Genomic DNA, 22,611 nt, shown 5'->3' with positions numbered 1-22,611 from the left:
GGGCTGTTGTACACCAGACCACATAGGAGAGGGTCTTACTGATGCCTCCTCAGGCTGGCAGGAGCCTTTCCCAGCCTCAGTTGGACCCAGCCACGAGTGCTGGGATGGGGATGTGTGGGAGAAGCCTGGAAGGATGGGGCTGCGTGGGAGCGTGGCTGGATCCATGAACAGCACATCTGTGAGTCACAGCGAAGGCAGACACTCTTCATTTAGCATATTCCAGATGGGATGCAGCGAGACACAACTGTGGGGAAGAGCATATCTTGAGAAACCCATCTCCAGGATGTCCCTTGGGGAGGGTAACGAGATCCTCACCGTTGAACCACATCTTGCAGGGGGCAAAGGGGTTTGTCCTCAGTTAAAATACCCCTTTCCATGGAGTTTTCTGGGAGTGCACCCTGGAACTTCACCTCCCTGAGCCCTGAACGTGCTGTGTTTCTCTGCTGGGTGGCACATAAAACACCGCAGCACCAGCTGCTGACGGGTTGTGCAGCAAATGTCTGGTGGCCCCAGATCCGTCTGGGGCTGGATATCAGGTACATGTACACACATGCCCACTCCCTCCCCAGCCACGGAGTGGAAAATACCAGCATTCCAGGCTTATGTGATTTGGGAGGAGGTCAATGGCTCTGCTATTTATATCCAGTTATTTGGGGACTTTGCAGCTGCATTTGGACTAGAGACTCCCTGTGGGGGAGAGAAAGAATTAAATTAAATTACCTTAAAAATCTCGAGCGCAGCAAGGACAGCAAACATTTCTGCGTGGTGTTTGGTCCTCTGGTGCTGCTGTTCCTCATCCCATGGCTTCCCAGTTCCAATCTGTGCCAGCCACCACATCCAAGAGCCCCGGCACAGGCTCAGCACTGCCTGTGAAGTAGGAAGCACTGCAGGTAATTCCTAACACCACACTGTTCCCATAGGCACTATGGAATCAGAAGCACGTGGCTATTTTTTACCCTTCATCGTTCTCGTCAGCCAGAAAATGCTCCTACAAAAAACTGATCAGAAAGCAAAATTTTACAGTACTTTGAACATGCTTTTCAGAGCCCCTCCTGCCTTGCTCAAACCAGATGCCTCAAGTCAGTGAGAGTTTCTCACAAGTTAAGGAGAAATTTTCACTGTCCAAAGCCCTTCTCTGAGATTCTACACAGAGAACAAGATGTTGGGGAAGCTCCAGCACTTTGTGCCAAAAGGCAGCCCTGCAGCATTGAGAACCAGCAGGTGTCAAGCCCAGATTTCAACCGCTCCGTAACAAAAACACTAAGTTCCAGTTTTAGTAAAATCTAGATGCCCAGAAGCATCATTTATTGCAAATCAGTTAACCAAAAAAAATACATCATTTTTGCAAACTACAACTTTGCATGTAGATAGCTTTTATTACAGAAGATATCTTTTCTTAAACTACACTCTAGTTTATAAAACATAGGAAGGTTCAACACCACGTGATGTTTTTATCACTCATATTAGGCGTGTCACAATAACAATGGTCTGAAATGTTAACTAAGATGAGTGCTCAGCAAGGCGCTGGGCCTTGAGAAATATCCATTTTATTTGGTGTTCTAATAAAAAGGAATGAGGAAAAGGAACCCTTTTCTTAGGTTTTCCTGATTAACTGCTCTCTATCTGCCTGTCCCATACACATATCTAGTCTTAGGGTGTCTGCTTGCCTTCGCACCCGAGTGAGTGATATTCCAACACCTCTATAAGGTGATATATTTATGATATATTTAAGACTTGCTCATTTAGATTTTTGAAACAAAATCCACCTCTTCTTTAAAAAAAAAAAAAAAAAAAAGATATTTACAAACATTAAATCTGCCACAGGCTTATACTATATTTTACATGATACACAGAAAGAGTGTACACCAATATAAAAAAAGATGCATCACTCCAGGCTAACGTTACAGAACAAAATGTTAAGGTTTCACAGCACAGGCTCAGCTGTGCTGTCCTTCGCCCTCCAGTTTTAGCCAGTCCAGCATCCCACTAAAACCAGCAGCAGTGGCACTGCCAGAGGAGCTGGAGCCGGGCGAGCACGTGGTGGTGGCAGTGTTATAATGCTTTGTAATCTCACTCAGGGTGTCTGCATTAATAGACACGCCTTCTTTTAAAAATAGGCAGGCCATCCTTAAAATAAGGATGTGGTTTACAAAGTTTATATTGGCATTTATTTCTTAAACAGTTACTCAAAGGCAAACACGAAAAAACAACAACAACAAAAAAACCAAAACCAGTAAAGATATTCAAAGTAAAATTAAGTGTCCTTTGTGTATATACTCCACAGTTAACGGGCTTGCTCTCTTGGAAGTTTGGCAAATACACTTCTTTTTGATGGGGGACAGTATTCATGTTTTGTAGTTGGTTTGTTTTTTTTTTTAGCTTAGAACCTGTTCTTACAGGTCTATAATCCTGATTTTCTTTCCTATTTTTTTTTTTTTAGATCATAAAAATCATTTAAATATATATATTTTTATATATATATATAAAAACAAGAGAGAACAAAAATTTCTATTATCAAGGCAAATGTACAACTATATAATACTGAAATTTAAACAAAGATTCATGACTGGTACCATAAAATGTCCTCTCATATAATAGCAAAGGAAACATTTTAAAGTACATTTAAAAAAATTTGTTGATACTTAATTTTCCCCCCCCAAGGAGTGGTATTTTTAGTCAATTTTTAATTCCCCTTTTCTTTCTCACCTCTCTTTCTGAGTTGAAAGAGAAAAAAAATAAATTAATGGCATTTCAGAATCACAAATTGCTGCTTATAGCTTTACATAAACATTTCCTCTCAAATCAAACACAATGAATCCCCCCAAACAAAAGAGAACGTCCTATAAAAACCTAATTTGTCCATTTCTTGAAACACAACTGGTGTCCCACATTGAGTTCTTAACAATAGAACATATAAATAAAAAAGGCAGTGTTTTCATGTAAAGTAAAAAGTACATAAATAAATACTAAAAAAAAAAAAAAAGGAATTAAATGTGTCTTTTTCTTTTTTTTTCCTTTTTTTTTTTTTATAAAAACATATTTAAAAAGGATCCTTTAATAAAAGCATCCAAGGTCCTTTTAAAAAAACGATCTCCCTCGAGCTTCTGACTCTCACTGAGCACCAGTGTCTCTAAAACACCTTGTTTTACTTGAAGGCTTCGGGGATGTGTCCCATCTGTGACTGCATACTCGTGGGAGGGCTGGAGATGCCCTCGGACCAGTCGGACACGTTGGAATGAGGAGACGAGCTGGACCACTGGTCCGGCGACTCCGGAGACGGCGTTAGGAAAGGGTGGTCGGGCACCTGGAGCTGGTGGCTGGGGGTGTTGTCCAAGGGGGAGGAATAACTGTGCTGGGAAGGCGGGGTTAGGAACTGCGTGGTGGTCATGGGCTGGGCGAGGGAGGACGGCAGGGACGTGGGCAGCATCTGGGAATCCTGGGGCAGGATGGTGTGCACTGCCATGCTGCTGCTGCTCACCGGCTGCATGTCGGGCTGGCTCAGCTCGGTACCAAGGAAATTCTGGCCCATGTGGCCGCTCCCGTTGGAGCCGGGGTTGTGGTGCTGCTGCGGCTGCTGCGGCGGCGGCGGCTGCTGGGGCTGCTGCGGCTGCTGCTGCGGCTGCAGGTTCTGCTGCTGGAGCTGCTGCTGCTGCATCTGCTGGAGCTGCTGGCTCTGCATCAGGTGGGGCTGGGACGCCAGCCGGGTGCTGGGCATGGCCTGGTAGCTCATCATCTGCGACAAGCTGGTGGTGGGCAGGCCGTTGTGCAGGGAGGTCATCATGCCGTGCTGGAGGTTTTGGGGCTGCTGGTGCGCCCCGGGTTGGATGTTGCCTCTCAGGGGGTTGTACTGGCTCTGGACCATCCCGTTCTGCAGCCTGGTGAGCCAGTCACACTGCCCGTTCAGCCCGGCCGCTCCACCGACGGAGAAGCTCATCGGGGCATTGCTCATCACCGTGCTGGGGCTGGACACGGGCAGGTGGGAGAGACGCGGCGGCACCGAATCGAAGGCCATCCTGCTGGAGCTTCCCATGGCCATATCCTGCTTCCCCGCCATGTTGAGGTGGTTGATGCTCATGTGGGCATCCGGCATGCCTGGCAGATGATTCAGGGGCATGGAAGGGGACTGCTGAAACGGGGATGTCATCAGCGGAGGAGAGGCCACATCTGAGAGGTACCCATGGGGCGACTCCAGGGAGTCCACTGGGGACAACACGCTGGAGTTGTCAAGCAGGCATCCTTTTCCATCCTGGGATTTTTTCCTCCGGGCTTTGAGGTCTTTGGCATCCTTGCCATTGCAGCTCAGGCCCTTGGTACTCGGCTTCCTGGCCTTCTTGCCCTGGACGGCGGGCTTGAGGTTGCCAATGTAGCTGTTGGGGGAGCAGAGCGGGGGGGACAGGGTGGGCGCTCCCAGGGGGCCGTTGTGCAGTGGTGGGCTCCTCACCAGGTTGTACTCGTCCAGCAGCCTCACGATGTCGTGGTGCATGCGCTCCTGGGCGATGTCCCGCGGCAGGCGGTCCATGTGGTCCGTGATGTCCCGGTTGGCAAAGTGGTCCAGCAGGACCTTGGCAGTTTCGTAGCTCCCTTCTCTGGCTGCGAGGAACAGTGGGGTCTCCTCCTGGAAACCCAGCAAAAAGATGGTTAGGGTTGAGTTCACAGATTCCCCTGGCTAACACTGCCCTGAGCTCCGTGCCCAACACCATGTTGTCCACAATCATCTGTCTGGTGAGATTTCGGTGCTGCTTTTTCCTACCCTCCTGACCAGAGCCTGTCCTTCTACTGATATCAAACCAGGAACACTGCGAGTGACCCTGAACATGCTGGAGATGGCCACAAAAACACTGTACCAAACTGCCCACCAAGCACTGCGTGGCCTCTCAACATCAACCATACGACCAAATCCCACAGTGCTCCTTTGAGCTAATTCCAACAACTTCATTCACAGCAGAACAATCAAATCAGAGTCTCAGTGCCAGACATTTGTCTGGCAAAAACTGCTCTTTAACAGACTCCCCAGATGGTTCTTTCCTTGCATATGTCAGCCTAGGAGACATTACCTTATTGTTCTGCATGTCCTTATTGGCACCATTCTTCAGAAGGACCACTGCAGCTTCAACATTATTCACAGCAGCTGCCCAGTGCAGGGCTGACTTGCCTGGAGAGGAAGACCACGAAATGCAACACACATTAGTGAGAGGTAAGAGTAACAGCAAGAGCAAGCAGCCCTTTCCTTCCACATGTGAGGGAGCCCGTGTTTTAGTTGCCTCAGTACCTAGATCATCCACGGCGTTGACGTCTGCGTGGCAGTTGATGAGGTCGTCCAGCATTCCCTCCACAGCCAAGCGAGCAGCCAGGATCAGAGGAGTGGTCCCATCATGCATCCGGGCATCAAGGTCTGTCGCCCTGTTCCTAATCAGGATCTGCCACAAAAAGGGACAAAGGACAAGATACACAAATGTTAGGAGGGACAGACAGCAGGCACTCCAGGTGTCCGGGTCGCAGGACCTGCAATGCCCTTTCCAGAGACTGGGCCCTCCAGTCCCCGCTCCCAGTCCAGGGATGCTGCTGTGGGGTTGCTGCTTTGCTGTGCCCCAAGACAACAAATGCTTCAATTTTTACGACCTTCACCCCCCACCTTGCCCAGGTTGGAGCTGGAGACCCTGCAATGAGCTCAGCTGTGTGACTGACTCAACACACAGCATCTGAAAACCCCTGAGAACTGGTGGCCAAGGGATCCATTACCTGGAAGACTCCTTGGGCATCGGCTGAGACGGCGGCGTGGAGGGGCGTCCGGCCCATGTTGTCCTGGATGTTGGCATCGGCACTGGCCTCCAGCAGGCGCTTGGCAGCGTCGGAGCGGGAATACCTGGCGGCCAGGTGCAGCGCCGTCTCGCCCGTGCGGTCGGTCTGGTTGTGCAGGCTGGCGCCTTGGTAAATGAAATCCGAGATGACAGCGGGAGCATCGTCCTCCTCCTCACTGTTGCCAGTCTCCAGCCCTCCTCCGCTGCACGAGGCGATCATGAGGGGGGTGAAGCCGTCTGAAAGCACAGGGGAACCCCGTGAAAAAAAAGGCTTTTTACCCTTCTGTAATGCGGGCGGCTCAGCAAGATGCTCTGTCTGTGATAGATGCTTATTCTCGTGGGTGCAGCAAGGCTATGTTCCTGACTGGTTCTAAACATCAAACACGAATATCCTTCCTCTGATATGGATCTGAAATTCCTTCGTGGTATCTCATCACTCACTGCTTTTCCTATTTCATCTGCTACCTTGCAGACTGCACCATGGAAGGTGCAGTTTATAAGGAAGGCTGCTCAAACCAAATTGAGTATGGTAAATAAATCTCCATTATTTCAGAGGGCAATTTCACAGATGTGGGGAAGACCAAATGTTTGTATTAATTTAAAAGCTGTTAATATAGTTAAAAACCTGAAAAAAGATTGAAATGTGCAGATCGGTGGGAGGGGAGAAATCTACAAGTGGCACAGAGATAACCTGGGTGATTTAATAGGCACTTTCTCTGTATTCTCTGATTTCCACCTCAGTGATTAAACAAAAGAGCTCTAATGGAAAGCAAAATGCGATAAGGTCTATCTCTAAATCATGCACAACAGCAACTGTGTGATGCAGAACACGTAGCAGTGACTCTGTACTAACGAGAGGCAGGTAGGGCTGTCTGGGGCTGCTCCTCTGCAAGGGGTGAGGGAAGGTTTGAGATGAGCTGACAACCAGTGCAGAAGTGAAAGGGGTTCCACCTTACCCGGCCCTCTGACGTTGACATCCATGCAGTCGGCATCGATTTCCCCCTGTGGAGGAGTAGGGGCCATGGAGGAGATGCGCAGGTCAGCGGCATCCAGGTGCTGCTGGGTCCACTGCCTGTGATCCGTCTGGTCGTCCGTGTCCGGCAGCATCGCCTGCTCCTCGAACTGAGGAACCACAGCAGGGAATCAGGGTGTGAGGAGGGGGCTGAGCTCCAGCCTGGGAAGCTCTGTGAGTCACAGGCAAAGGAGCTGAGAGCAGCAATGCACAGCACCCCTGAGGGTCCCTCTGCTCCCCGGCTTCCCGCAGCACTCTGCTCCCTCCGTGACTAACCCAGCCAGTGACTGTCTGCAGCACGGAAAGGGAATGTGGCAGAGGGCTTACCCTGAACTTCTTGGTGTCCTCCTCATCACCCCACTCATTTTGGTTGTCATCCATCAGCGTGCCGTCCGAAGCATTTTTGAGGGGTCTTTAAAAAAAAAACCATAAAAAAAGTTACCTCCTCTGTAGGAACTGTCCCTGAGTGCCTGTGTCCACGTGCATGCACGAACTGAAAGAAGAATCAACCAGGCATTTTCCAGGAGGTTCCCCTCAGATTGCCTTTCATTTTTTACCAAGTGCAAACAGATCATGAAGCATTTAAAACCCTCCTCCAGATGGGAACGCTGTTTTCCCCATGCAAGACTTTAAGAACCCTGATTTTTCTCCTCCCTGCTACACCAACACGATGAACTAGAGGACGAAACTCCGATGGGCTCTTTCAGAAGAGCCCCGGGCAGACCCACTGTGTTTAATGTGTCAGCAAGCAAACTACTCACTTCAGTCCAACAGAGTCCTCCCCGAGTGGTTCTCGCCGCTTCTTCTTGCTCGACTCTGTCACTTTGAAGCCTTCTGGGAACCAAAGCTGCCCATGCTCCCTGCGCCGCTTACGAGACACCAGTACTCCCAGTCCAATGAAAGCAAGCAAGACCAGTGCAGCCACCACCACGTACATAGGATACAGCTGGGAGTTCGTCGCGGGCTCAGCTGTTTCACCTACAAAACAGTGGGGCACAAAGAGATGCTGAGACATTAAGCTGCATAGCAAACCAGGGACAGAGTGGAAATGAAGGAAAATTAGTTAATAGAGGTACCTAAGTCTGATCTAAATCAGCCACCCCCCCCTCCCCAAAATAAGGTCATTTTATACGCTATTAATCAGAATTGCAAACTATCGGCAAATTCTCGGCTGCACAAGCCAGCCTGCACCAGGAGACAGCTTCACTTTTTTCTCCTTTAAGGAAAAGGATTAGCAAACTTCAAATCACTGCGCTTGCATTGAGCTGTTAAGACAAAAGGATTTAGGGGGGATTTTCAAGATACAAACTTCAACTCCTTGCATGTCACTGATTGATTGGGGCTACTTGGGTTTTCTTTTTCTTTTCTTTTTTTTTTTTTAATAACTTTTAGAGTGATAATGATTTTGAAATAAAACCCAGACTAAGAAAAAAAACACTAAACTGGTTTTGCTTTATTTTTTAAGAAAAGACTTCCAGAAAAAGAGATGTGAGGTTTATTAAAACCAGACCATGTTCAAATGCAGCCAATTGACAGATAACTAAACCCAGGTAAGGATGGAAAGTTTTGGTTGTTTCTCTTCCCCAGCTGACAAGCTGTACTTACTTTTAACAGCTTCTATTTTGTAGGGTATGTTCAGGTTGCCAAGGGAGGCCAAGGCACCCAGGAATGCTGCCACATCAGTTGCACTCTGGAAGCACTGGGAAGACGACTGGATGCACTGGCGGTTATCAATTTCCAAGTAAACGATGGATCTGTGGGAGAGAAAAGTCGATAAGGAACAGGGAGCAATGACCACACTGAGAAGACACAAGAGCCCCATCTCCCTTCCCTCTTTAACCCCCCATCAGTGGGAATTAGAAGGTGGGAACCCATCTCCTTGCTTCCCTGTGGCCCAAACCCTCTGCAGCTCCCACTCATGTTCTATTGGATTTGCCTCAATAAATACTGTGAAATCCAACTCTTTATCTACAGGAATGGAAGGGAGTCTCCACTTCACAATGTTTTAAAATTACCTAGACACTACAGTATCTTAAATAATGCTGTTTGGGAGCCCTCAGATCTTCTCACATCAGTTTCACTGCTCTAACTCCTTTGCTTTCAGTGTTTTTTGATTAAGCCCAGGGAGAGGGAGCAGGTTGGATCTATATGTTTACACCAAAGATCTCCAAACACAGTTTGCAGTAATTGAGTTTTACAACAAAGCTCTAGAAAGCATTTCCCAGGGAGAAACTGAGGCTTAACTTAATGACTTCCTGAAGTCAGACAGTCGGTCAGGCCAACCTCTGCTTCCAGGTCCCACCCAGCCCAGCCCCGGCTCCCAACAATACACAGGACTCCTTCAATCGTGAGAGTCGGTGCAGCATTGTATCAGGGACTCCTGAATGATCCCTCGATTTTCCCACATGGGAGCAAAATCCGGTTTCTGTTCACACAGAAAGGAACTTCCAAATACAATTATCTGGCCTACATCCTTCCCTTTATAGCGTGTTACTATTATGAACACAGAAAACAAGTGCTGCTCAGTGAGGAAAGGATCCCACTGGTCCCCCTTACCCTCTGATGTCCATCTGATCGAGCTCCCTCTTCTGCCTCCTGCCAGCCCTGGAGTAGAGGCTGCTCTTCACTTTGTTGATGACAGCACTGGACATATCCGACCAGTCCTCTGTGGACCTCTTGATGTAGTGTTTTTTCAGCTCCTCCTCATTGCCATAATATGGAAAGATCATATACTCTCCCTTGGGGTTCTTCTTGAAGACCACGTTGGTGTGCAGCACTCGGCTCAGCTCCCTCAGGAAGTTGAAAGAGTTGTTCTTCAGGTTCTCTGGGGTGATGAGGACCACCACCACCAGTGTGCCATCTGCCAGCTTCTCTGGCATGTTGTTTGCACAGTCCAGACCATCCCATTCGCACTCAAAGTTGTTGCAGCCCTGGTCACAGTGGCCATCTGAGAAGTGATCTTTGCAGTACTGGTCATACAGAGGGCTGGGAGGAAGAAGAAGAGGAAAGGCAGGAGAATGAATTAGACCAAGTACTGCACATATCACCCATCTGCTCAGAAAAGCAGCAGTGGTCCACAGGGACCTTGCTTCTGTATAAATATTCTTCACCCTGATGGACACTAAACCAGTTTACACAGAAAGCATTCACCTCTGCAGGTGAGAGATGGCAGCTGTTAAGTTACAAATTGCAATTTAGATGCAAGAAAAAAGGAGAAATTACTGTGACTCAGAGAAGACATGGGGACACAGAATAGTTACTCAGACCAGAGTTGGTCCAGGAATCTGGGATTAAGTTCATGCTGTTGCCAAAGACAATGTTTGGGAAATGTTTGGATGTTAACATCATCATGTTTCCTGGCTGCTCTTCCATCTGGGGTCTCCCTGCCCTGAAACTCACTGTGTTACTGCTGTGAGTTGGAGAATTCACTTCTATGGAGTGATACAGGCAAGGACAGGGAAGCCATCTGGAATGAGCCAAACCCAGAGAGCTTCTAAGTGGATATAAATTCAGTGAGACCACAGGGAAGCGTGGTTGCTTGCTCATAGGCAGCAGAAGAGAATGCAGAGAGTGAACACAGGTCTGCATCTAGGAGCTTTAGCAGATGCAAGCAGAAAATACCTCCAAGCGATCAGCACATCAGGAGGTCTTGTCTATAAAACAAGAGGGTCAGTGAGCAAGTCACTTACTTGCACTGCCCCTCGTATTTCTGGCAGTCAAATCCATCGTAGAGGCAGCCAGCGTTATTGCACTGGGAATCACACTTGCCATCGTTGAAATACTTCCAGCACTGCAGAGACTGGGAGCAGTTCTTCCAGGGATCGTTGAAATTGAGGGAGCAGTCGCCCCCGTCCCAGCCACAGGCGTGGTTGTTGCACTTCCCGTCGCAGATCTTGTTGCCGGCGTACCCCGCGCAAACCGCGATCTCGCACTTCTCCTCGATTTTGGGCGGGATGATGTCCTGCCCGATCCCACCCTGGAAATCGAAGTCGAGGATGTGGCAGTTGAGGCCGTTGAAGTTGGCGGGGCAGTTGCAGCGGTAGTAGGGGGAGGCATCGCCGAAGAACTCGCAGGTGCCCCCGTTGTAGCAGGGGTTGGACATGCAGGGGCTGCTGGCCGGGTACTGGCACTCGGGGCCCGTGAAGGCCGGCGCGCACATGCACTTGGAGCTCTTGTGCATGGAGATGCAGGTGCCGCCGTTCAGGCAGTGCAGGTTCCCACATGTGCGGGAGTCGTTCTCGCAGGTGGCGCCCACGAATCCCTGGGCAGGGGACAGCAAGGAGGGAGTCAGAATCGCTGATGCTGTCCTACGAGCAGCCTAACCCATGTGTGTGTTCTGGGAAACCCAGGGAATCAAGGCATGGCTCTGGTGCCTCCTCTAAAACTAGTGATGAGTAAGAATAATCTAGAATGTAAACCCTGAGAATCCCCATAAAATAAAGTGAGGTTTTCTCCATAGCTACCTGCTCCACTTTTAGGTGGTGCAAATAACAGTCAACTAGGAAGAGCCAGTCCTACAGAGCTGTGCATGGTACCTGCAGGCTGTCTTCTCTCTGACCCTATCACAGTGTCCTTGCAAGCATGTGGGGTGTGCAAATACAGACACATGTCCTGCCCATGAGCACCCACAGCAAAGCATCCTCCCCTGGCTATTCCAGCTGGGGAAGCCTCAAGGGCTAAACTGGCCCCTTGACCACCCCTCGAGCATGGGGCTGGCTTGCAGGGCCTGTACAAGATGCCATGCTCAGAGCTGGAGAGGAGCAGGTACCTACCGGGGGGCACTTGCAGATGAAACCACGGCCAGTGTTGCTGGCAACAGCACACGTCCCACCATTTCTGCAGGGTTTGCCTTTACACCCGTCCACCACCGTGTCACAGCGACGGCCTGCGAGGGAGAGGAGTGTGTGAGGAGCAGAGGAAGGCGTGGGGATGCCTGGGGAGGCCTGGGGGGCTGCAGGGCTGGGCTCTGAGAGGGGGGGGGATGTGGTGCTCACCTGCATAGCCAGGTCTGCACTCGCATTTGTAGTCGTTGACCCGCTGCACGCAGTTCTGGGTGCCGCGGGCGTCGCAGGGGTTGGACAGGCACTCATTGACGTCTCCCTCGCAGCGCTCCCCTACAAAGCCAGGGGGGCAGATGCAGCTGTAGCCCCCTACCCGATCCTTGCACTTGCCATTGTTAAAGCACTTGGGCCCCAGGGTGACAGGATCAAAGAAAGGGCTGCAGTCATCCACATTGATCTCACAGTGCACCCCTAGAGAGATGGGGGAACAACCCACACAGCTCATCAAACAGTGTCGGGGTGCCCGGTGGTCCCGTGTGCGAGCCCTTCCCTGCGGAGGGGCTGAGTCTGACCACGGCAGTGGCAGCCTGAGCCCCAGCTCGGGCAGGGGGGACGCGGCACCGCACGGCCAAGGCTGAGGCTGCGTGGCCTTGATGGGTAAGCCCGCGAGCAAACACCAACCTCCACCGCTGCGCCTGCTGCTGCTAACCCCAGCAGCTAATGAGCAGAATCCAAGGATATCTGCACTCAGCCCACTAATGCCCCAGCCTGGGGAGTTAATTTACCTTGGGTTCCTCTGGGGCAGGAGCATTTGTAGGTATTGATGAGATCGATGCAGGTTCCTCCGTTCTGGCATGGGTGGGACAAGCACTCATTGATCTCCTCTGAGCAGTTAACTCCATGATAACCAGCCACACACTGCAAGGAGGGAAGAGGGGAACTATCAGAGAGGTTCCCTCAATTCCCAACTGGCTGCAGGAGCACAGCCAGCACCCCTGCCTCCAACTTAGTGAAGGGGCACAGGACCAGCCTGAAGCCAGGACAGCTCCTTGGGCAGCAGAAAGGCAGTAACTGGGAATTTTTCCCTTGGGCATCACTGCCCCCCACGGCACCCACCTCGCAGGAGTAGCCTCCCAGGTAGTCTGTGCAGGTGGCTCCGTTCTGGCAGGGGTTGGGGGAGCACTCATCCACCTGCTCCTCGCAGTAGCTGCCGGTGTAGCCAGCCTGGCAGCGGCAGAAGTGAGTGTTGCCAGTGTCTACACAGAGCCCTGAGTTCCTGCAGAGATGTGCTACATCGATACCTGCCAGGGAGAGCAGAGTAAATTGCAGGGACCTTGGTGACACACACATACCACAGGGCCACATCCTGGCCACCATGCATCCCACCAGGAACCACAGCCAGGACTGCAGCCTAGGGTGGTGCACATTACAGCAACCCTTGAGATCACTCTGGTTGTGCCAAAGATCCCCACCAAGAGAACTGACCCCAGCCCGGCCCTGTGAGTCCATACACATGGCAGGGACATACCTTGCTGCTTGGCAGCCACCTCGCAGGAGACACTGGGGACGTCGCAGTAGAGCCCTGTCCACCCACTGTTGCACTCACAGCGGTACAGGTTGTTGGTCTGCCAGCACTTGCCTCCGTTTTTGCAGGGAGAGGAGTCACACCAGCGCACCAGGTTCTGGGGGAGCAGAGCAAGAGATGAGGGTCACGACCCAGCAGGGCTTCTGCAGGAGTGGAGACAGCAGTGACCCCCAAATACCCAGGGCAGCATGCAGAGGTGGGCACTGCCCAAGGTTCCTCTACCTGGCAGTTGAGCCCGGTGTATCCCTGGGGACAAGTGCACTTGTACGTCCCGTAGCTGTCCTGACACGTGCCCCCATTCAGGCATGGCTTGGAGTCACACTCATTGATGTTGTGCTCGCAGTAGCTGCCCGTGAAGCCGGGCAGACAGACGCAGGTGAAGGTGTTGATGCCATCCACGCAGGTCCCACCGTTGAAGCAGGAGCTGGGAACACAGATATCACATCCCAGCGAGTCACCACTGGTTAATCTCCACGCCAAAGCCCCCGCCACCAGCCCAGGGCTATGGGGCAGCAGGGGGACCTCAGCCCTTGCCCCAGCCATGGCAGGGCTGTACCTCTCCGTGCAGTCGGGTGTGTTGTTCTCGCAGTGGATGCCGCTGAAGCCGGAGGGGCAGGTGCAGGTGTAGCTGTTGACGCAGTCGGTGCAGTTGGCCCCGTTCTTGCAGGGGTTGCTGGCGCACTCGTTGATGTCCTCCTCGCACTTGGGCCCACGGAAACCAGCCAGGCACTCGCAGAAGAACGTGCCAATGCCATCGGAGCAGGAGCCACCGTTGTGGCACGGGTCTGGAGAAGGAGGGATATGCATGTGAAGATGAGATGGGTCTAGGCATGGCGCAGCAGCCCAGCCCAGGAGATGCCCCACAGCACTGTCCCCACACACGTTCCCTGGCTGCATGGAGGGATGGGACTAAGCCCAGGCACTGGGCAGAAGCTAAACCAGCCCCATCAGGAGACTGGGCACAAGGAGGGCATATGGGACACATTATTCCCCAGCCTCCTTCCTCCTGCTCCCATCTGGCCTCCTCCCTCCCATCTTGTCCGGGATGTGTTTGAGGTGGCCCGAAAGCCTCAGCAGGGCTCACAGCACAGCCCAGGCTGCAGTGGCAGCCCACTCACAGGGAGGAAAATCCCAGGACCAGGAATGGGGATGAAGCCGATGGCTCAGCTGATGGCTGGGCTGAACATGGCCCATGGGGCAGCCCCTGCTCTTACTGGGCTTGCAGTCGTCGATGTCGGTGTCGCAGTTGCGGCCGGAGAAGCCGGTCCTGCAGGCACAGCGGTAGCTCCCATTGGTGTTCTGGCACGTGGCCCCATTTCGGCAGGGGCTCTTCACACACTCATTGATGTCAATCTCACAGGTCTGACCTGGGGACAGAGCAGGACAAGGGCCATGTGGGCTGGAGGTGCTGGTGAAAGCCCCAGGGGTGACAATGATGTCTTGGGCACTGCTCACACTGGGGACAGGAGCCCTCCCAGCAAACTGCCCTCGCTAAGGTGTGCAGGCAGTGGCTGCCTGGCTGAGCCATGGGGCAGGTCGGGACCCTCCCCAAAGCCTAGCACCATGCAGGGCTGCTCCCTGGCCATGCCCCTTCCCCTCTGCCTTTCCCTCCCTGAGGGGAGCAGGGTGTGCTGAACCCCCAAACGGTCCATGCCCATACCTTGCCAGCCAGGGGGGCAACTGCAGGAGAAGCTCTTGTAATCTTCCGACTCCCGGCACTCGCCGCCGTTCTTGCAGGGGCTGCCAGCACAGGGGGCCAGCACATCCTCACAGGTGGCTCCTGCACAGGCACAAGCACCCACTGACACCCCCTCCGAAACAATGGGTGGCCCAAGATCCTGCAACTCCCGTCCCCTGCCCTGGGCTGCTGCCAGCTCTGGGGGAGGCTCTGGGCTTCCCCACCACCCCAGGGCAGCCCAGCTGGGACTGTCTCCTCCATCCCTGGTCGCCCATGACCCCACGTCACCCACGAACCATTTAAACCCTGGCAATCTGGGCTGCATTAAAGCACTGCACACTTCCTTTGGCAGGGAAGTGCTGCTCGGGGTGTCTTTTCCCCCTTACACTCCCTCCCCCTGTCCCTCTCCGCTGCTTTTCCTGTTTACGTCCAGCCAGGGGACACGTTCCCTCCGAACCCTTATCTTCCCTGTCAGCCAGTATCTCCTGAACTGGCCTTTTGCTATTTTCCAGAGCCTTCCCCTCCCCGCCTGCCCAGTCCCCGTCCCCCCCAGGGGTTTCTATGGCCACTGCCGAGGGCAGGAAACGGCTCATGGCTTCCTGCAATTGTGCACCGGCTGCGCCGCTCTGCGCGAGCGGAAACGGGAGGCTGGCAAACAGGAATTGGCTCAGCAGAATCCCCCGGCCCCTCGGCCTCGGCTCGCTCCCTCCAGCGCGAGCATCGTGGCTGCAGAGCGGGGCCACCGGCACCGCTGACCCCCTTGGGCGGTGGGGTGTGAGCGGGGCGGCCCTCGGGCGCTGCCGTCCCTGAGCCACCACCACCCTGGTGCCCTCCAGAAGGAGGAGGAGGAGGATAAGGAGGGAGGAAGCTGTTTCTGGCAGCTTCCCAAAGCTCCTGCAAATTTCCTCCAGCTGCGCTGTGGAGAGGGGAGGTGGAGCCGTGGCTGCGGGCAGCCCCACGGCAGGGCAGTGCAAGGGAAGCCTCTGTGCTTGGTGCTGGTTTGTTGCACGTTCAGAGGGACCAGTTTGGTGTCACATGTGAAGCAGAAGCCCCACAGAGCCATGGAGGGGCACAGGGTGCCCCCTCACCTGTGTAGGGCAGGAGGCAGTTGCAGGTGTAGCCAGCGACATCATCGATGCACGTGCCCTGGTTCAGGCACGGGTTGGAAGCACATTCGTTGATATTGGTCTGGCAGTTGGGGCCTGTTTTAAGAAAAATAGATAAAATCAGTTGTGATAGAGCTGCATGTGCTGGTGGGAGGGGGCTGAGGGTACAGTGGGGACGTGGTGACAATGGTAACAGCCCACTCATTGCTCTGGAAAAGCCTCCTGTGCTCAGCTCCAGCCAGGAGTGCCCAAACTTCACTGAAGGTCCCCAGGCTGGCTGCACTGCCACAGCTCCCAGACAGACCTGGGGCTCTGCCGCTCCCACAGTGAGGCCTCCAGCCCACCCAGCATCATGGGAATGCCCACTCACAGCTCTCTCCCAGATCCCAGCAAAGGGGGGACAGAGTAGCATCCCTGGCTGCACCCCTAGAATCATGGAATCACAGAATTGTTAGGGCTAAAAAGCCCTCTAAGACTACTGAGTGCAACCAGCACCACAATGTTCATCACTAAACCATGTCCCCAAGTGGCACGTTCACATGCCTTTTGAACACTTCCAAGGATGGCAACTCCACCACTTCCCTGGGCAGCCTGTTCTAGTGCCTGGTCACCATTTCCCAAGTAGAACTTTTCCCAAATATCCAATCTAACCCCCTCTTACCGCTGAAGCCCTCCCTGCAGGTGCAGATGTAGCCACTGGTCATGTCCTTGCAGGTGCCACCGTTCATGCAGGGATTGGATTCACACTCGTTGTTGTTAATGTCGCAGTTGGTCCCACTCCAGCCTGGGTCACAGTCACACTTGTAGCTTTGGGGAAAAATTGGGGTTTAAAGATCTGGTCCTCCAGGCTGCACCAGCCATCATTTACCCAGTAAATCCTGGTCCCTAATCGTGCCACTGCAGGAAAATATCCGACAGCACTGGCACAGAGCATGGACAAGCACTGACTTGGGGGACAGATGCTCGCCCTTCTCTAACCCTGACCTTGCTATTCCAGCAGCCCCTGTGCCTTCCAACCTACCCATTCAATCCATCATGGCATTTCCCATGGATGCAGGGGTTGCTGTTGCACTCGTTCACTTCGGACAGGCACTTGGGGTCGTGGAAGCCCTCGGGGCAGAGGCAGGTGAAGCCGTTGATGCCATCCTTGCACGTGCCCCCGTTGTGGCAGGGGTTGCTGGCACACTCGTCGATGTTGATGTTGCACATGCGCCCTGGGAAAGGGGGAGTGAGGAAAAGTTACCCCATGGGATGCACAGCATGGCAGGGGGGTGCATTCTGCCTCACCTCGGATCTCGGATCTCTGGACACACGAGTGCCAGCCACAGAGGAGCGGGCTGCCCTGCAGGGAGGGTGACTTCACACCCTGCATCGCCTGCCTGGCTTAATTAAACGTGACTGGGAAGAGGCCGTGCCCTGGGCTCGTTTGGTCCACGAGGGAATACCGAAGGGGGGCAGTTTCAGCCTGTAACCCTACCTGCCGTGGCTGACAAAGCCAGGCTTTATTTCGGCTCCCAGTGGGCCCGAGGACAAGGGGCCGTGCGGGCAGGGAGTGGCGGGGGCTGCTCCCATCAAAGCCCTCCACCATTTGCAGCAGCGATCAAACAAACCAGTCGGACAAGGCAGCAACCTGATACCCATGGGAGTGGGTGCAGCAGGAGTCGAATTCGCGGCACCAGACACCCCTTTGATTTCAGCCTGAGCCAGGGTCACCCTCCTGAACAAGCAGGAGCGCTGGAGGGTGCAAAACCTCCGGCGAGTGGGATGGCAGCCTCACCCCTCCTTATTGCACCCCCCCTCCTGGTGACATGGGGCACCAGAAGCTGCAGGTCCCCAGGGTGTGGCGGTGGCTGCCATGCCCTGCTCTCACCTGTGTACCCCGGCTCACAGGTGCACTCGTAGCCGTTGATCTTGTCGATGCACTTGCCGTAGTCGCAGGGGCTGCTGGCACAGTCGTCCAGGTTGATCTCACAGTTTGGTCCTGGGGAGGAGAGGGGTGTTGCTAGGGAGTCCCAGGCTCTGCTGATGCAGCAAAATGAAGCCCCCTGGCATCAACTGCTGCCGCCGCTCCACAACAAAGCACCTCCTCCATAAGCAGCTCCCCGGCTCCCAGCTGGGGTGCGGTTCCTGCCGGATTCGGGCACCAAACCGGGAAAACTCGCCCTCACCCAGGATGCCCCGGGCCAGCCCCAGCACCAGGGCGGCTGCTGTCGGCGGCTCAGGGCCAACCTGCCCTGGGATGGGGATGGGACTGGGATGCTGCACCGGCCAACCCGTGTGGAGCCTCAGGGGTTCCCTCCCGCTCACCAGTGGTCCCTTTGAGGCAGATGCAGTTGTAGGCGTTGTTCCTGTCCTGGCAGGTCCCCCCATTTTTGCAGGGCTGGCTCTGGCACTCGTTGATGTTGATGTCGCAGCGGTGGCCAGTGTAGCCTGGCTGGCAGAGGCAGGTGAAGGAGGCGATGCCGTCCTTGCAGGTCCCGTAGTGACACGGGTCGGGGTCACACTCATCGATGTCGATCTCGCAGTGAGCACCTGTGAAACCTGCCACCAGTGGGGGGGACACAGGGTGAGGATGGGGGACACAGGGTGACGATGAGGGACGCTCCTTCCCATCCTGGCCATGTGTGAGGCAGTGCCCTGGGATGGCTTTACCTGCCCACCTGCCCTGCTGTGAGCCCCAGGACCCCCGGGAGCGGGGTGCAGGCAAGGAGCACCCCAACACGCCGGTTGGACCCCGGCTCAGGGGCTTTGTCCCGGGGTGCACAATGACCTGCATTAAGCCTCCTCGGCTCAGGAGCAGGGCCCCGCGCTCGCCCGCGGCTCGTCCCGGAGCGCACAGGGGGGGCCGGCCGCAGGCACCCCCGAATAATAACCCCCCCGGCAGATCCTATTCTCCTGGCCGGCTCCCTCCCCGCCGGGTTTGGGGGTGGAGAGCCGAGGACAAAGTACAGCTTTGACTAGACCCCGCCAAGCCCACATAGCAGCTTTTCATCGGGGCTTGGCATTAGCAAGACACTAATTAGAGGCCATTCAGCTGGAAGATTTCTGGCGGGAGCTGCTCCACAAAAGAGCCACTGTTTGCCACCAGGGCTCAAGTCATCATTTTGTGCAACTGCTCCTTGGGTTTCGGTCGGCGAGCCCCCACGGCCCTGCACCTTGCGTCCCCATAGAGGCAGCTTTATTCCTTCCTTCCTGCCTTCCCCCTCGCTGCCGCCCGCCGCCGAGGCGGGAGCACGGCAGGACGGCTGCTGCGGGGCCACACCTCATGAGTGCTGGGCTCTTACACCTGGCTCTGGGGCTCCACTCGTTCCAACGACACCCGGGATAGGAACAGTCCTGCCCCGCGGGAGTCACATCAGCAGGGACTGACCCCACTGATGGAAGGTCTGTGGACAATCCCCACAGAAGGTGCTTGGAGAGGAGGGCACTTAATAATTCATCAGTGTGGTTTTATGGCACATCGCAGGGAAGAAGGTGGCTTGTTCCTGCCCAGTGGGGCGGGACCCCCGGAGCCCCCCAGGATGCAGGATCCCCTCACCTTCGGTGCACTCGCAGCTGTAGGTGTTGGGGCCGTCCACGCACTTGGCGCCGTTCTTGCAGGGGGTGCTGGCGCACTCGTCGATGTCGAACTGGCACAGGTGCCCGTTGAAGCCTGGAATGGAGGGAGAAGGAATGGAAGGAGAAGTCACGTCCCTGCGCAGCGGCCGGAGCCGCCCCAGCCTCCCCCGCCGCCGGGCAGCTCCCGCCGGGCCCCCCGCATCCCGGCCGGGGCGCCGGGTTTCCATGGGGACGGCTGCTGGGGGCCCTGAATGTGGGGCTGCGACCCACCATTGAGAGCATCTTATTTACATCTCTAGAGGAGCAAAGTCTCTGAACTTCAAAACCTCCTTTCACAGATTAACCGTCTCCCCATTCTCCGCTCCACCCCGTGACTTTGACACCGCATTCAAAGCCGCTGGTGCAGCCCCCCCGGCCCCCAGCCCTCCTTCCCAAAGAGGGGCCTTTTCAAGTGCAAAGCCGTGGGGTTTAATCCTCCATCCCCTCTCCCATGGGCCAGAGTTGGAGTTGGAGCAGCATTGCCAGAGTGGGGCTCAGCCCCTCACTGCAATGGAGAAACCTCCCTCCAAAAGAACCTCTCCCCATTTCGGAAGGCTCTGAAATTTAAGGAGTCCATTTTTGGCTCCTTCTTGGCTCAAGCCAGGATGCATCCTGGTTTTGTTTCTGCCACGTTGGCAGTGGGATTTATGCCACGTACCAGTGGGGCATTCACAGTGGAACTCGTTGATCTTGTCGAGGCAGTTGCCGTTGTGCAGGCAGGGGCTGCTGGCACACTCATCTGTGTTGATCTCACAGTAAACCCCCTCATAACCTGCAGAGAGACCCAGCACCGTCAGCACCACAGCAAGGGTGGGCACAACATGCAGGATGGGTGGGTTACACCTAGGCACATCTGGTCCATCTTTAAAAGGCAGCTCAGAAGCTGTTCTACAGGTGGTGGGACCTGAAGCACAACCTGCTCCATGGTTGTCCAACCCAGATCTCCATGCCTTGGCTCAATCCAGGACAGCAAGGTTGGCAAGAGGAGTCCAGTGCAGGGCTGATGGTGCCCAACTCTCACCTCCTGTGCCCCCCACCACTGTGGGAGACCACACAGTCTTTACCAAGCTCTTTCTCTTCAGTGCAGCCCCCAGGCACTCAGGAGCTTCTCACCCAACCCAGCACTGAGCTGAAGCTCAGGGGCACCCAGAACCCTCCCGCTGCCCACCCCCAATACCATGACTAGTCTGCAGGGGTCTGCAGAGCTGCCCACCCACCGGGCATGCAGATGCACTGGAACTCCCCGATCTGGTCCAGGCAGGTGGCATCGTTCTGGCAGGGATTGGAGAGACACTCATTGACATCGATCTCGCAGCGAGGGCCCGAGTAGCCCTGCAGACACTGGCACTGGAAGGACCCTTGGGTGTTGATGCACTTCCCTGCGTGCTCACATGGGTTGGCTCCTGCAACACACAAGCACAGCTCACAGGATGTGCTCCTGGCTGCACCAGCACCTTCCCCGGCCGCTCCACATGAGCTCAGCCCCAGCACTCACCCAGAGAACACTCATCCACGTCCTGGTTGCAGGCTGGCCCCATGTACCCCGAGGGACACGTGCAGATGGCTTTGCCATTGACGGGGTTGGTGTCGCAGTTGGAGCCCTCGTTGCAGGGGTTGCTGATGCAGGCATCGTCCAGGTGGCACAGCAAACCTGGGCAGCGAAAGGCAGGCACACGTCAGGGGCGATGGGCACACAAGTCATGGTGAAGCAAGACCTCAGCAAGGAGCCAGGGGACGTGCAGGGAGCTGCCACCCTGCGCTGCGGGCAAGGGACAAGGAGGGGCTCACCCGTGCGGCCGTGGGGGCACTCGCAGTAGAAGGAGGCCACCCGGTCGTGGCAGGTGGCCCCGTGGAAGCAGGCGGCCATGGCGCAGTCGTCGATGTTCTCGCTGCAGTCCTCGCCCGTCCAGCCGTTGACACAGACACAGTTGTAGCCGCCGTGGTTGTTGTGGCAGGTGCCACCGTTCTGGCAGGCGTTGGGCATCAGCTGGCACTCGTCCACGTCCTCAGTGCAGTACTGACCTGCCAGGGGACAGGGCACCTGCGTGAGGCCGGCGCTGCCCCCCTCCCGCAGGCTCTGTAAGCAGGACAGTTCTGCCCACCCAGCCCGTGGCACCCCCCAGGGCAGGACCTGTCCTCCCAGCCCAGCCCTGGGCCACCCTCACATCCCTGCATTACCTGTCCACTCGGGCGGGCACTGGCAGTTGTAGGTGTTGACGCCATCCACACAGGTGCCCCCATTCTTGCAGTTGTTGCCTGGGCAGTCGTTGATGTTTTCCTCACAGTTCTGACCCGTGAACCCTGCACAGAGGAGATGTCTGCTGTGATGCCAACTGACCAACTGGCTGTGCCACCACCTCAGCCCCCACCACCCCCTGCCAGTGGCAGATTCTTCATTATCAGGTGCTGAGCGTGTGCCAGGTGCTCCCAACTCGTCTTTGAAGCAGCCGGCTGGTTTCATCCCCATCTCTATCCCGCCTCTGCCAGGGGCTGGTTCTGCTGGAGCCTGGAAGGCAGCAGCTTCCTCTGCTGATGAGGGCAGACAAGGTATCCCTGTGCCAAAGCCCCCAGGTCTGGAGACACTTGCCCCGGGCAGCAGAGGATCTGAGTCCACGGCATAGCTGGAATGAACCAGGGCTGCTCCCACGAAGGCTGGTGGCACCCAGTGCTGAATCACCAGCTTTTAATTTCACTTGTAAAGAGCCTCAGCAGCAGTGCTTGCCCTGGAGGGGGATCCAAGTCCCTGCCAGGGTGAGCCACCTCCCCGCAGGGCACTGGGCTCATCCCAACCCACCTCTTGTGTGGGGAGCCCGGCTGCTTGGGTTTGTTATCACACCCACCTGATAGCACAGCACTCATGGAAACCCTGCCTCCCCCAGCCTCTCCACCAGAAACAAAGTAGCCAGGCCCTTCTCAGGGCATCTGCCAAGCCACCCTTCCCCCTCTGACCAACATTTGTTTAAAGAGCTGCATTCACTGTATGGCCCCCAAAGCCCCTGACCCAGCTGCTGCCCAGGAGCTGGGGGTTGGGATGGCAATGCCAGCCCACATCAG

The 22,611-nt window shown here is 55.0% G+C and overlaps 1 protein-coding gene across 2 annotated transcripts in view; it reads right to left on the bottom strand.

Moving 5' to 3' along the window:
- Window positions 1-1,271: 1,271 nt before the first annotated feature.
- NOTCH1 (notch receptor 1) overlaps window positions 1,272-22,611 on the bottom strand; it is a 43,732-nt gene continuing 22,392 nt past the window's right edge. The window contains exons 5-34 of one of the 2 annotated variants that reach the window (XM_027731696.2): window positions 21,736-21,858; window positions 21,346-21,579; window positions 21,053-21,208; window positions 20,775-20,960; window positions 20,216-20,329; window positions 19,499-19,612; window positions 18,268-18,501; window positions 17,831-17,941; window positions 16,982-17,174; window positions 16,622-16,767; window positions 15,943-16,056; window positions 14,837-14,956; window positions 14,391-14,543; window positions 13,733-13,961; window positions 13,399-13,600; window positions 13,120-13,273; window positions 12,708-12,892; window positions 12,377-12,509; window positions 11,805-12,062; window positions 11,583-11,695; window positions 10,500-11,071; window positions 9,367-9,795; window positions 8,416-8,564; window positions 7,572-7,788; window positions 7,138-7,222; window positions 6,755-6,920; window positions 5,740-6,035; window positions 5,270-5,417; window positions 5,055-5,152; window positions 1,272-4,615 (exon numbers count right to left, since the gene is read on the bottom strand). In XM_027731696.2, coding sequence (XP_027587497.2) covers window positions 3,146-4,615; window positions 5,055-5,152; window positions 5,270-5,417; window positions 5,740-6,035; window positions 6,755-6,920; window positions 7,138-7,222; window positions 7,572-7,788; window positions 8,416-8,564; window positions 9,367-9,795; window positions 10,500-11,071; window positions 11,583-11,695; window positions 11,805-12,062; window positions 12,377-12,509; window positions 12,708-12,892; window positions 13,120-13,273; window positions 13,399-13,600; window positions 13,733-13,961; window positions 14,391-14,543; window positions 14,837-14,956; window positions 15,943-16,056; window positions 16,622-16,767; window positions 16,982-17,174; window positions 17,831-17,941; window positions 18,268-18,501; window positions 19,499-19,612; window positions 20,216-20,329; window positions 20,775-20,960; window positions 21,053-21,208; window positions 21,346-21,579; window positions 21,736-21,858 — 6,902 coding nt within the window. In that variant the 3' untranslated portion in view covers window positions 1,272-3,145. The remainder of the gene's footprint in view (window positions 4,616-5,054; window positions 5,153-5,269; window positions 5,418-5,739; window positions 6,036-6,754; window positions 6,921-7,137; window positions 7,223-7,571; window positions 7,789-8,415; window positions 8,565-9,366; window positions 9,796-10,499; window positions 11,072-11,582; window positions 11,696-11,804; window positions 12,063-12,376; window positions 12,510-12,707; window positions 12,893-13,119; window positions 13,274-13,398; window positions 13,601-13,732; window positions 13,962-14,390; window positions 14,544-14,836; window positions 14,957-15,942; window positions 16,057-16,621; window positions 16,768-16,981; window positions 17,175-17,830; window positions 17,942-18,267; window positions 18,502-19,498; window positions 19,613-20,215; window positions 20,330-20,774; window positions 20,961-21,052; window positions 21,209-21,345; window positions 21,580-21,735; window positions 21,859-22,611) is intronic. The other variant, XM_039379605.1, reaches the window with a different exon arrangement.

Source organism: Pipra filicauda, unplaced genomic scaffold (genome assembly GCF_003945595.2).
Source record: "Pipra filicauda isolate LSUMZ 115617 unplaced genomic scaffold, ASM394559v2 scaffold170_size1570365_pilon, whole genome shotgun sequence".
In the NCBI taxonomy this organism is placed as follows: Eukaryota; Metazoa; Chordata; class Aves; order Passeriformes; family Pipridae; genus Pipra; species Pipra filicauda.
This window is presented reverse-complemented; position numbering and strand designations above follow the sequence as displayed.